Consider the following 14,395-nt stretch of genomic DNA (forward strand, 5'->3'; position numbering starts at 1 on the left):
TTAAAAAACTGATTTTTGACAGCTATGTTAAGGTTAACATGATCTATAACAAAACATGCATTATTTCAGATTTTTTGAGGCCGGTGAAAACTACAAAAATATTCATATTAGATTTCAATTTGACGATTTCTGTTCTTATTATTACGATGACAAACTTCCAGCACGATATTAATGATCAAAATTATAAAAAAATATATATAACATAGATGATAAAACAAGTAATTTTCATGTTTCACCTTAAATTCAAACATTTTTAAGATTTTGAATGCAGTATTTTTGTGATGTTATTTCTTAATAAAAAGTAAAAAAAAAATGAAACAAGGTTCATCGAACAAAAACAATTAAATTTTTACAAAAATATCAACAAAAAGCCTGCTTTCAGCAAAAATCTCAACTCTAAACCTATTTTCTTGACAAGTATTTTTTTCACTCCTTTTTGTCTCTTCGCAACAACTTTGATCATTTTAAGACTATTCCGATGAAAAATTGGAATAAGAAAATTAAAAAAAAAAACAATTCAATCATGTTTAGACGTTGAAAAATTACTATCACTTTTTGATTTGTAGACATTCTGAATTTGAAGCAATTCCAATTTGAGATAGAAGTAGTTACATATTCAAGCTGAGAACGGGTGCAAATATCCGGTGTTAGTGATACTTTTAGTGAATTTTGATTTTATGAGTTTTGAGCTATAAAAAAACAAAGTATTTCTTTTGTCTCCAAATAAAAATGCAATTCATGTATTTAAATGATTTTTTGTTTTATTATTGTAAATAATTTAGTTTTTCGTTCGTCCAAATAAATAATAAAAATTTATGTCTATGTTGTTGATGTTTGTTTAATATTCTTTTATTTTTTTGTTGGGAACTGAATTGTAAATTAAATTCATGAAAACTTTGTTCATGGTGTTATTGCTTAAATTTTAACTAAAAATTATAACTACCGACGATTAAATCGTTTGTCTTGTGAAAACGATACTTCTACGCTGACATTGGACAAACTAATATATGGAAATTATTTTAAAATAAAAAGTGTCTAGGATTTGTATTGTTTAGTTTTATTACAATAATCATAATCATTTTGTAGCTTGCACAAGCTGCTTTCATATATACTATATAAATATCATTTTATATCATGGAAAGGGATTACTTACATTGACACTGTCAGCGGATGACATATTAAATTTGATTATGTGTTTGTTGTTTCATTATTTACTTGACTAATACGAAAATAAATAAAAATACATTTTCCCATTTGGATTTAAATTCTATTCTGTAAATTTATCAATCTGGTTAAATGTATAAATTTTTTTTTACACTTTGCAAGGTTAAAATCAATGATCGCTTGTCAAAGCGAAATGGAGTAGAGAAACAAAAAGACAAAATTATTCTTACATAAATACTACAATATTATAATTATTTTTTTGATTCGCTAAACTTAATTTGTGAGTTAAATTTGTCGTGTAACAGTTGATTTATCAGAGAAATATGATGAACATCGTCTTTCTGCATAAGATTTGTTTTCAATTATATTACACGAATTAGACACTATATCTCTACTAAATTTCAAATTCTATGCAAAAACCATAAACATTTGACTCTTCTCATCTAAATAGCTTTATATCATACAAATGTATTTATGTAACGTGTGAATTGGTGTGGGTTTTTTATTTTGTTTATGGAACATGATTTGTATTTTTCTTTGTACGCGGGGGTTGTCGTACATTTGAGTAGGTGCGTGATGTTTGTGACTACATCGCTGTGTTTGTGTGTTTGTGTGTGTGTTTCATTTTTTGTTCTATCGATTTACTAAACAATGTTTGCTCGTCCATTTTTATAAAATCAACTCAAATAACGAGTACTAAATCTGTTTAAATCTAATTAAGTAGTAGTTTCTGCAATGGTTTATTACTTCGTCAATGACTAAATGAAATCATGGCTTTACGATTTAAAAGTGTTTGTGTGTGGATTGCGCATGTGTGTGTGTATTGATTTGATCTCGACATTTATGAATCCAAATCATCTTGTTGCGAACTGAAGTAACTAACCAAACCACTAAATTCACTTGTGCTACCGCCAGCACCGGGCTGTCCACGTTCATCATCACCATCTCCGGTTGGATTTCGGCCGGCCAATGCGGCCAAACCGAGGCTTGGATGTGCATACGCTGGCAATCGATCGTGAGCCGATGGATTTTTATTATCAAATGGTTCGAATGTACCAATTATTGCACCTGATCTTCGATCGGCTGCTGCAGCTGCCGCATAATAACCACCAAATGGCAAATTTTGATATGCTCCTATACAAAGACAAAAAATAAATCATTCAATCGATTTCGATTCATTCAGTTCAAAAGTCAATGATTTCGGTTTACCTGGGAAATTTTGTGGGGAATTCGTAGCATGTTCGAGTGATTGTAATGATCGATGCATTGGCGGTGGTTGAATATTTGGATAGCCGCCATAAATACCAGGTTGCCCTCGCCTATAAATAAAGAATATTTATTTAGTTTTATTTTTGTGTGTGTTTTTTTTAAGCTAAATTATCGTAACCAAACTGACATATACATTGGATGAGGTGGTAGATGACTGCTTGCGTGAGGCGGTGGAACTAAAGGCGGTGGTCTTTGACCTGAGGCAACGGTTACGTTTGGCGTATGATATGGTCGTGAATGTGCTCCAGTTGCCGTTGATGGTATCGAATGTGGTGGCATTGATGTGTTTGGTGCATAATATCGTTGTGGCGGAGATTGTCCTGAAATAATGAAGAAAATTTCATTAGAAATCAATTACTATTATACACGAATTAATGCATGATTGCACAATTACCAGATGGGAAAGGTTGTCGTTGTGATGGTCGTGTCAATCGTGTAATGACCGATGCTTGAGATCGACTGCTTGCTGAATATAGTGATGGTGGAGTGGCGATTGATAGTCCGGCTTTATCAACTAATTTAAGAAAAATACAGTAATTTTCAATTTAATGCGTGATTTTTTCGCAAAAAAAAAGAAGAATATGTACCTGGATTGGCTGATAACCGTTCCGATAAGATGGATGATGGTGGTTTCGATACGTTCGGAACATTTGGTATTGTGACTGGTGTTGATTGAGTGATACCACCCGGTGAAACGGTAACATTTGGCGGTGATGTCAATGATTCTCTGGTCGGTGTAATCTTTTTTCTACTTCGTGCTCGTTTTTTCGCCGACGGATCGAGTAAATCTTCGGGTGGCTTGCCAAGTTCGGATGGATCCAATAGTCGTGTATTTTGTACGTTCAATGTTGATGGTATAATATGATCACGAGCTTGTGCTAGGCCCAGCATGGCCGATGCAGCTGTTTGTTGCATTGGCGGCAGCCGTGGCGGTTGTTGTTGTTGAATCACCGACGAATGAGCAATGACCGACGATGTATGTTGAATGGTTGGCGATGTGAATAATTGTGGTGTGAGCGCATGCTGTAATACTGATGGCATATTGAGTGGAGTATTTGGTTTGTTTGGTGTTAAAATTGATGTATGTTGTATTGTTGGTATTTGTGGATGTGGTTCTTTTGATAATGGTGCGATAATTGGTGAAATGTCGTCTTTTGTTTTTCGTCCCCGTTTTTTTGGTGTTGTTGTTTGTTTGCTGTTTGCACCTTGAAATTGTGCCGTATACATTGATGGTGGAATATCGGGTATTGTTAATTGTGACGCTGTCAGTGGTAATGGCGATACCAATGATGGAGGTATATTCACTGGCAATATAACGCTTGCACCAGTTTCAATGGTTAATTTGGTCGGTGAATCGTCTTTTTTCATTGGATCCGTTAATGCATCTTTTAGTTTACGATTTCGTATAGTTTCACCGGCCAATTTTAATTGTTGTTGTGCAAATTCTTCTTCTTCCATCATTTTGGCAATCGCATCTTCGTCCATGTCTTCGGGATCAAAATCTTCTGGCAAATCATCATCGAAACCATTCGAATCGTTATCGCTGGCATTTCGATGTAAGATGGCCGATTTCTTTAGATCAACATCGAGCGCTTTGGCTGATTGGATGATTTGAGGTGGTATCGTTGATAACGAATCATTTTGTGGCGGTGGAATTTGCAGTGATTTATCGTCATTTTCTTTTTCAGCTAACATTCGCTTGATTTCCTCTTGTTTCTTTATGAATGCAGCACGTTCTTCTGGCGGTGTATCTACAGTCAAAATATTCATTTATTTACTTTGTTTTCTTTGTTTCATTACAAAGTATTTTTTTAAAGAAAAAAAATCTTACCTGGACGTTTAACTCCGGGCTTAATTCCATCGTCTGAACTATCGAAATCGTCGTCCAATAGATATGGCAGTTTTTTGCCACGTGTTCGACGACTTTTTGGCAGCACTTCATCGCCATATTCTTCATCAGTGTCGTCGTCATCATCATCATCGGAGATTTTCGATTTTTTCTTTGCGGTTTTGCCTTTGAATGATCGCTCACCATCTGGCTTCTTCTTACGATTTTTATTGTTGCCGCTACTTTTGAATGACGATGCTTTCTTTTTCTTCTTTCCCCAAGATCTGTCACTTTCATCGGTGCTGTCGTCACACAAATCATCGCTATCAACGTCTTCCTCTAGCTCTTCCGAACTATCGTCAAATTCATCAAAATCCGATTCGACTTTCTTCTTCTTCTTCACAAGTGGAACATTATCTTCATCATCAAACGATGAATCATCGATGAAATCAGCATCGTATCGCTTTTTACGTTCACGAACCGAACGTCGAGTTGATATACCGCCACGACCTTTACAAATAAAAAAAAAAAAAACAAAGAAATTCGATAAATGAAAAATCGTTGACAAACAATACAATCGTCTTACACACGTGTGTGTGTGTGGAAAAGTAAAAAATATGCAGAAAAGACTAACCTTTTCTTTTCTTCTTCACAATGCTGTCCAATGAACTTTCACTAGGCGCACTTGAATCGTCTTCTTCTTCGTCATCGGAATAGGAGCTGGTGTTGAAGTCATCGTCTGATGAATCGGCATCTTCCTCTGAATCAATGTCCAAACTATTCAGTTTCTTCTTCTTTTTGCTTATATTCTTTGAACGCTTAATCGCTTTCGGTCGAATCGGTTCTGAATCGCTACCATCAGACTTATCGGCTTTCGATTTCAACGGTTGATCATCCGAATCATTATCATTACCATCATCATCCTTATCATCGTTTTTCTTTGTTTCACCAGCTAGTTCACGTTCTTTTTGCTGTTCTTCGAGTTTTTTCAGACGTTTTTCTTCTTTAACCGCATCGATAATGGTTGATATATCTTTGCCACGTCCCAAATTACCAGCACCGGCCACTTCATCCATTTCCGATTTGATGGCACGATTGATCAGTTCATCGTACTCGTTAAATCGGTAACTAACATTGGCTTGACGTCGTTTGCGTAATTTGTAAATTGGTTCGTTGTCCGATGTATTGTCACTGCTGCTATGTTCACTGCTTTCAATTCGATTACGTTGTCGTTCTGTTCGCGGTCTTGTTCGTCGTTCGCTATTGTTTGCCTTTCCTTCGGCCTCACTTTCTTCGTCCGTTGACGATGATTCATCTGTGTCATCCGATCCGATATCTTGAGCGCGTGAACGTTGACGATCTCGTCTTGTATCTTTTATAACATTTGCTTCACTGATTGTCGTTAGCAATAATCGTTGACGTTGTGCTTCTTCAATTTCTTTCTGTTGCACCATATTATCGTACTCGATAAGTTTTGCCTCCAATTGATCGATCAGTTTATCTTGTTGGCATGGCGGACAGAACCAATCTCCTTCGGGAATAACGAATAGCACTGGAATCAAGCATGAACAATGGTAACCTGTGAAGAATCAAAATCGTTAATATATATATTTACATTTCTCTGTAGTGAAAATGAATTAAAACTTTACCTTTATCACATTTATCGCACAATAAAATCCATTCGGGATGATCGCTTTTACTGCATTTTTGACAGGCATGAATATCCTCTTCTTCTTCCGATTCTTCTTCGCGGCGCTCCGTTTTATCCTTGCGTGCAGTTCGTGCACGTTTTGTTGGTACAATTTGTGATTCATCTTCAATGTCGGATTCGGGTGAAAATTCATGATCCGATCCCAATGGTGGTAAACGTTCAACATCCTCATGTTCATAAACATCTTCCTCTTCCCGTTCGCTTGAATCGTCCGAATTGGTTTGCCATGGTTTATCCTTATTGACCTTTTTAAGTCGTTTTTTCTTCTCCAATTTTACCTCACTTTCGCTATTCTCCTCTTCCGATTCGCTTTCTTTGACAACAACACCTTTCTTCTTCTTTTCCGATGCTTCTTTCATCTTTTGCAGTGCAACCTCTTCGGCCTTACGGCGTTCGGCCTCTTCGCGAATTTTAATTTGTGCAATTCGTCGTGATTGTCGCACCGGAGTCTCATCAATACTTGCTTGTGCCGATTCAATTTCAGCAATATCCAAACCAAGCAAACTTCTCTTTTTTCTTCGTGTTTCCGGTTTGATGGATGGCGTTTCGATTTTCTCTTCTTTCATACATTCAGTTTGTTCGGTTGTTTCTTCTTTGGATTCCTCTTTTATCTCATCGACTTTGACCTCTTCCACTGGTTTTTGTTTTGGTTTTGGACCTGGTTTTCTGCCACGTCGAGCCGGTCGACCTGGACGACGAGTTGGTGTGGCTATTCGAAAACAAAGCAAATTACATGCGGAATACTTACAAATTTATAAAATTCATTTATCATACCTTGTTCTTCATCAGATTGATGTTCGGCCGGTTCTTCGGGTTCTTCAGCTTTGATTTTTGTCTCTTCACTCGCACTTGGTGCTTCTACCTTTTTTTCTGCCGGCCCCACACTTTCCTCTTTGATAGGCGATGGTTTTTTCTCTTTAACATCAGGTGCATTTTGTTCCGGTGATGGTAATATATTTTCTGTTTGTTTCGAAATATCGTTTGTTGCTCGTTTCGCGTTCGGTTTTTCATTCTCATCGCTGCTCCAATCAGTGTCTTTGATATTACGTTTTTGTTCAACCGATTTGCGTAACGTTCTCTTCACCGTTTTTGGTCGCATCTTAATACGTTTTCCGCCGACTTCTTCGTCACTGCTAGCGTCTTGTGACAGTGGTGACTCGATTAATGCATCATTATTATCATCACTTTCCGACGAATGACGTGCCTTTTCACCCGATATTCGACGCTTACGATTTCGTAATTGGGCAGATCGTGTGTTTTGAGTTGCATCTTCTTCTTTTTGATCTTTTTGAACAATTGATACACTTTCTTGCGTTTCTGTGACCTCTGTCGTTTCCACATTTGTTTCGATTGACACCGGCTCTTTTTCGCTTACAATTGCTGGTACCTCACTTACGACCGAAGCAACTAAGACTTTGTCAGGTAAATCGGCTTGATCGATTTTTGATGTTTCATGCCAAATATCAACTTTGGTTTCCACGGAATCTGTGGATGATTCTTCCTTGTTTGAAGCAATCAATGTCACTTCTCCCAATGATTTTGTTGCTTCCAACTGATTTGGCACCTCCGCCGCATTGAAATCAGATTGAGCTATTTCATTTTTGTCAGTAATCTCTGCATATTCCTCGGCTGAATTGGAAACACATGGTTCCAATTGACTTATTGATGGAATTTCGATTGGTTTTTCTTCTTCGAGTGTTGGCGGCTGTTCAAACTCTTCGGTCACCTTTTCTTCGCAAATTTTTTTACGTTCGGATGCTTCTTCAATTTGATCGATCGATTTTCGCTTTTCAATCACTGGCACCGGCATCAATTCAGTAGTAGTAGTTGTCTGTGGCTCTGCTACATTTTGGTCTTCTAATGCGTCTTCGGATTTTGATTGTTCGGGTTGTGATTCACTAACGAGATCAGAGACTTCTATTGAAACGACCTCTTTCTCACTTTTATTTTGCTCGATGGCTTCCGGTTCGCATGCGATTGAAGTGGATTCAATTATATCGCTCGGAATGGACTCGCTATCGATAGTTTCATTCGAAATTGGCTCCGGTTCCAGCTCCGGCTCTTCGTGGTCAATTTCATTTAAAGGTGTTTTGGGAGATTCATTCACCACAGATTCAATTGGTGTAGATGGACTTTCAATTCGTTCCTCACTTTGTTCTTCAATTTGTTGTTCAATGCTTTCATGGGAAAGTGGCGGTTGTTCATTGTGGCTTTCAATTGGTGCTGAGGTCACTTCTGGTTGTTTGGGCGTTTCTTCGGCTTCAATTAATTCAGCCGTTTGTTCGGATGGTGTTTCATCTTGTATGGTGTTTTCGATTTGCTTAGGCAATTCAATTGGAGTTTCAATGGATGTAGGTGGATTATTTTCTAGCTCTTTACATTCTGTTTCTTCAATAACATTCGAAACACTTTGTTCACTTGTTTCTTGAACTGGTGACAATTTTCCAATTGGTTCCGAATCAATAGCATTTTGTTCGTTTGGGCTATCAGTCTTAACTTGATTATTGCTCTCATTATCCACTACATTTGAACATTCATTTTCTGTTTTTTGTGGAACTTCTTCCTCAACCAAAGGCGTAACATCGCTTTCAATTCGTTCGGTTAAATCGTTTGTTTCTTGTACTTGTTCGGATGGCTCATTTATTTCGGCAATCACATCAGTTTTGGAAGTAGGAAATTCGATTGCTTGTTCACCACTTGGTTCGTTTTCAAATTGACTTACACTACTTTGATTATCATTCTCCAGTTCACTTTTATTTGCCAAATCGTTCGTTTCATTCACAATTTCACTACTTTCATTAAGTTTATTTTCGGATTGATTTTCAATTGCCACCTTGTCATTGGGCACCCGAGGTTCTGGCCATTGCTTTTCTAGGCAACTATCATTTTCTCTATCGTTCGATAATAAATCGCTTTCAATTTGCAACACTGTACTTGTCGTAGGCAATGATTCTTCTTCAATCGATTCACTTTCTTGTACTGATATCTTAGCTAAGGCCACTGAACTATTTGATTCGATATTTTCTTTAGAACTTTCATTTGCTATTGTCGCAGCCGATGATGATTCACTCGAAGCCGTCACATTCAATTGTTCGTCGGCGTGCGTTGTGGCTTCAATTTGTGTTTTGTTTTCATTTGTTGTTGAATCATTTTTGGAAGTTGATGTGCTATCGATTTTATCGCCAACATTGTTTTGTGGTTCATTTGCGAGAATGGCTACTGTTTCGTTATTAATTGAGATTCCTTTATCCGTTTCATCGGTACTGTTTGCTGTATTTTCCGGTGCGGAACATTCACTTTTGGCATCTAAGGCAATTGAATTTGTATCGTTGGTACTGGATTCGTTAGCAATTGACGATGAAGAAGACTCTTGACATTTTTCATTTTCGATGTCATTTTTATTTTCATGTGTGGCGGACGAATCTTCCGCGGTAACAACTGGTTTCATTGGACTGAGTTTTAAACAGCCAGCTGTGCCAAAGAAAAACATTGGTTTACTTTGAACAACCGGCTGTGGTGGTGCTGTTGTTGCACTGCTGCTCGGCGGTGTTTCGGTTGATTTAATGTCATTGTTTCCAACATCACAATCCCGTCCGCTTCCTTCGCCAAATACATAAATTATCTCCTCTTCAATCGATTCACCAACGTCATTGTCATCACATTCATCATTGTAACAATCTAACCACATGGTATTTTCACAATTATTATCCGTCCCAGATCCTTCGCCTTGCACATACATCGTTGGCTCTTCAATGGCTTGACCAATGCTTCCTTCATTGCCACTCTCATCCAATTCTTCATCAGACATTTCTTCACTGTCGAATTCACTGTCATCGTCTTCTCCATTCTTTTTATCTTGCATCGCTGGTCGTTTATTTTTGCTACCTGCCGTATCCGAATCATCGTCTAAACTGCGTTTTGTTGTTTTCGTATCGGTGGCAAATATTCGTAGTTTTAATTTATTTGCATTTGACGGTGGTTTCGAGGCCATCAATGATATTCGCTTTGATCCTTGTGTTTCCTGTAAAAAAAATATCATTAGCTTACCATTTTTATGAATAAACTTATTAATAATGTGTACATTTGTCGTGCACTTACATTTGACTTTGTTCCAACGGTAGTTGCACTGCTTTCACTAGCTGCCTGTGATTGTTCGTCAATTTCTGACATAATGCTTGCATCCTCCTCCTCTTCCTCACCATCGTCGTCTTCAATGCTATCGTTTTGTGATGGATTTTTAGCACCGTTTGTATTGTCACTGTTTGATATTTGTTCAACGGTCGATTCGCCGCCATTTGAGTTCAATTTTATTTTAAGACATGGTACATTTTTATCGTCACTATCGTTGGTGGTATTGTTGGTGCCATTTTCATTTTGTAATGCATCAACTTTTGCCGGCATACTATTACTGCTGCTGTCTTCATCGATAATACCAACAAGTGATGGCATAACCAGCTCATTGCCACGAAGGCATGTAATTAATTTGGCCATTTCATCGCGATTCGTTGCAACCACTTTCCAAATTTCTTCATCCAAATGCTCTTGATATATACGCAAATTGCACTGTTCGTCCACTATGCTCCAATATGCATTGCCTAGCTTATCTTTGCCCAATGGTTGACTTCGAAGTTCAGCTGCTGTCTGCGCACTGATTAGCGTACGAAAATTTGGATTCTTATCGAATTGACTCTCTAGAACCTCCTAAAATAACGAACAATGTCATCGGTAAAATATCGATTAAAACTCACGTTAAAAATGTTAAAATACCTTTAATATCCGTAGCTTAACGGCCAAACTTGATTTTTTGTAACCAAATCGTTCGACTTCCCAAGCATCTTGTGCAGAGTATGTGTAACAAAATTTGGCAAGCGCCGAATCCAGTTTGTCTGGCTGAACACTTTTTCTCGTCTTTCGCAGAAGTTTAACAAAGAATTGTTTTAACTCATCATGAACTGCAAATACAATGTATAAAATCGATAAGTACCGGTCGATTATAGATAATTCGAAATTACACTTGGATATTTCTCAACTCAAGCTAGAGTTAATTGTATACAAATGCATAGAATTCCAAGAATGAGTGTTAATGATTTGCAATTAATGTGTGATTTGTTTTTATGCCAAGTAAAATGTTCTATCAATTAAAAGCGACTAGTCATTTCTCTTTAAACTGGCATTGACAATTAAAAAAATTGCACGGGCAAATCAATGAATATGGTGCTGTCATACACTACAGATGCACATTTTCAAAATAAAAAATAAAAGAATAATTGGTCATATTTCGAATCGAATAAGATTTTTTCTATGGCTCCTATACATATATTGAATATTTGAAGGCGTTCAAAATGAATGCTTCATGCATTCGAATTCGTAATTCTGGCATTATTAAAAACATCAACAAATACATCGAAACATACACATTAGCACTCGTCTTTGAAATAAAATTGAGTGAGAATGCCGAAGGGCGACAAATGATAGTTTGTATTATTTTTCATTGTTAATCGTTTGTAAACTATGTATTGAAAGTCACAAGATGCAATGGTAAGAAAAGAAATCTTCTATTTTCACACATTTAACTCATAAAGCCAGTGTTGAAAAATGCTCAATGCCGAATAAAAAAACCGTCTACAAACAAAACACATTCACACACGCACACACATGAAAATCACTCAAAACGTACGCTTGCCATTGAGGAGGCATCACACACTCGTCACCATATATACTCGTTAGTGTATAGCCAACGCGACTTCGACACACGCACACACACACACATACAATCACACACATGCAGTCATACTATGTGTGTATAGCATTCGATGTTGTTGTTGTTGGAATTGTATGGCCTTACCCTCGTCCGTATTTTCGATCATTTTCTGTAATCGCAAAAAGTCCGGATGCTCGATTTTCAATTGGCCACCAAATTTTTGTAGAAATACACAAATTATTGCATAGTTTGGATCGTTCAGACACGATGACGTTGCATCTGTCTCCGCATTATCATCAATATTTGCTGCGTCCAATGATTTATCTACGGACGCCATTTTTCCAATTGATTCGAGTTGTTGAATGGCTCACACACTCTGTTTTTTTTTTTTTTTCGCTCGCTTTATTTTTGAATTTTTTCCCAACACAACTGCTTTTACACTGTTGCCCCGAATTTCGATTTGTTTGCGTCGTTTTTAATTTCATGTATTCACTTGTTTTTTAATTTTTGATCGAATATCAATTCGATTTCTTTATACATTTTCACAGAAGGTTTTTTTTGCGCTTTTATTCGACACACACTACTCTTCGCGATCGGGAAACAAACAAATGAGCACTCGCATTGAATGAAACAAACTAACACACAACTTTCACTCAACACACATTCGATGAATTCGGATATGTGTGTATATGCCGTACATCGATGCGATTTGTTTGAGTCATTTTCGAAAGTCTCGGTGTAGTTTGTTATTTCTTATTGTTGCCGCTCACTGAGTCATTTTGTTTTTTCGAACAACAGTTGTCATATAACATTAGCGTATACACATTTTGACATTTGACTTGCAAACGTACCGTTGAAAATACAACTATTCAATCATTTTTTTTTAAATGGCATAATCTGTTGGGCGAAATTATGCTTTAAATAACGGTATTTTGCATTAATTTTTTTAAAAAAACATTCACTGTTGACGAAGATCGATTTTACGTTGTATTTGAATCATCAGAAATGTCATAATTTTTCTCTTTTTTCAGGATTTCAGTATACGAAACGATGCAAACGGCGCAAGTGCATGAAATATATCCTTTTTCCCCATTTTTTTCATGTTGGTTTCTATGTGGGAGGGAGTCTTGTTATTGGAATCACCGAAAATTGACGTAAAACTTCCTCTTCTACCTACATATCATACGAAGTAGAGAAAATTCTTTTCAAAATATCAAATCAAAAGCCATGAACCCATTTGCTAAACATTTTTAGTTAAATTCCATTAATTTTTAATTTTCAATAAATTGTCATTGATTGTACTCCGAAATTAAGTTTGCAAAGAAACATGATTAAACTATCGACTCGACGATTTGCAGTAGTTTTATTTTTTCAGTGTTTGATACTGGTCATTGATTTGGTACGTCATACGTGTTGAAGAGGCGCGTAAATTTCCATCAAACAGGAAAATCAAATTCATTGTGTATTTTTATGTTTTTTAGGCGATAAATAGTTTTTCTTACCTCGCTCGCGACCGTAAATCGACAGTAATTTTTCTCTTTCTGTAAGTGATGCGACCATCAAATTCCAACAATGTTTTAAATGAGTGTGTTTTTTTACAGTTTGCAAGACATTTGTTTGGTGCTCGCCTTTACTGTTCTCCTGTTCAGTCTCTACTCGACATATGTGTTTCAAGTATGCAAAATTATATTTAAAATAAACAGAGTTATTAATCAATGCATTGACGCTTTTAGGCTGGTCTCGCTGAACTACTCTACAGCAAATTCCGTACTTCTCTCATAGTGTTGGGCATATATTTCATCTTGACCTTGTCACATCATATCTGGATTATTATCGATCATCACAAAACTCCCAACCGACATGATTGGTCCACATCACTTACAACTTTATTTATCATTCAGAGAATCTGTATGAAATTTGATTTGTCGCGAATTTTTTCATGAACAAAGTCAAAATTTAAAGAAAAAAACTAATTTTTTAAATTCGATTTCAGTTTCAGCATTTTATTATTACACCTACAAAAGAGCTGCCCTAAAAATGAGCGACCCACGGTTTTACGAGAATCTTGATTGGGTGTCAGAGTTTTTGGCCATTCGATAAACACCTTTTTTCTAAACCAATTAACTTTTTTTTTCATGTGATTTTGTTAGTCCTATTTCCTTTATTTATAATTAATTAAGTCCGTTTTAAATCTATCGCCGAGTTCGTAAGAAAACTGTTGATTTTGTAAAAGGCACCTGTCTGCAATAAAGTTTCAGGATTTGATTCGTATGGTTATTTTGCTGAAGAAGGTGTATCACAACTGAAGAAGTCAAACTGAAAAAAAACCTTTTCGAACCCACTGATAGAGTTAAACAAAAGGATATAGCATAAGAAGGATAAATTGCTTTAAATAATATTCAACGCAAATTCAATTGTATAAAAATGTAGATGGTATGCAATTACAACTGAGATAAAAGCATATTTTCGACTCTGATATTTACTGGAAGTGAACAAAAAACAAATACAAAGCAATTATTCGATTTGAATGAAATAAATATTTTTTGGCTAAACATATTCAACAATAAATAGGCCAAATAGAAAAGTGTATGTGGTATTTTTTTTACTCGTTTCAATGCTTCAATTGAATAAATTTCTTCATCTTCGGTTCATTCGATGTAAAATATAATGAAAATATTTCCAAACTCAATTTTACATCGAATTTACTGTACCTTTAATTTAT

The 14,395-nt window shown here is 36.3% G+C and overlaps 2 protein-coding genes across 3 annotated transcripts; one reads left to right on the forward strand and one right to left on the reverse strand.

Moving 5' to 3' along the window:
* Positions 1–798: 798 nt before the first annotated feature.
* On the reverse strand, positions 799–12,287 carry LOC116341535 (titin homolog). 2 transcript variants are annotated; one of them, XM_031768655.1, is made up of 12 exons: positions 11,818–12,287; positions 10,740–10,924; positions 10,071–10,673; positions 6,747–9,993; positions 5,911–6,681; positions 4,896–5,840; positions 4,265–4,771; positions 3,021–4,184; positions 2,828–2,947; positions 2,567–2,753; positions 2,374–2,483; positions 799–2,298 (listed from the first exon to the last, which is right to left on the reverse strand). In XM_031768655.1, exons 1-12 carry the CDS (start codon positions 12,008–12,010, stop codon positions 2,006–2,008), a joined length of 8,325 nt encoding a protein of 2,774 aa, XP_031624515.1. In that variant the 5' UTR covers positions 12,011–12,287; the 3' UTR covers positions 799–2,005. The 2 variants fall into 2 exon arrangements, with proteins under 2 accessions (XP_031624515.1, XP_031624514.1); XM_031768654.1 differs by having other exon boundaries at positions 2,561–2,753.
* A 483-nt stretch (positions 12,288–12,770) lies between these two features.
* Positions 12,771–14,260, forward strand: LOC116341559 (transmembrane protein 138). The gene is made up of 5 exons (XM_031768705.1): positions 12,771–13,072; positions 13,155–13,216; positions 13,275–13,347; positions 13,407–13,581; positions 13,667–14,260. Exons 1-5 carry the CDS (start codon positions 13,001–13,003, stop codon positions 13,771–13,773), a joined length of 489 nt encoding a protein of 162 aa, XP_031624565.1. The 5' UTR covers positions 12,771–13,000; the 3' UTR covers positions 13,774–14,260.
* Positions 14,261–14,395: the final 135 nt, after the last annotated feature.

The sequence above is a fragment of the Contarinia nasturtii genome, unplaced genomic scaffold (assembly GCF_009176525.2).
Source record: "Contarinia nasturtii isolate CC-2019 unplaced genomic scaffold, AAFC_CNas_1.1 Cnas_scaffold_745, whole genome shotgun sequence".
NCBI lineage: Eukaryota > Metazoa > Arthropoda > Insecta > Diptera > Cecidomyiidae > Contarinia > Contarinia nasturtii.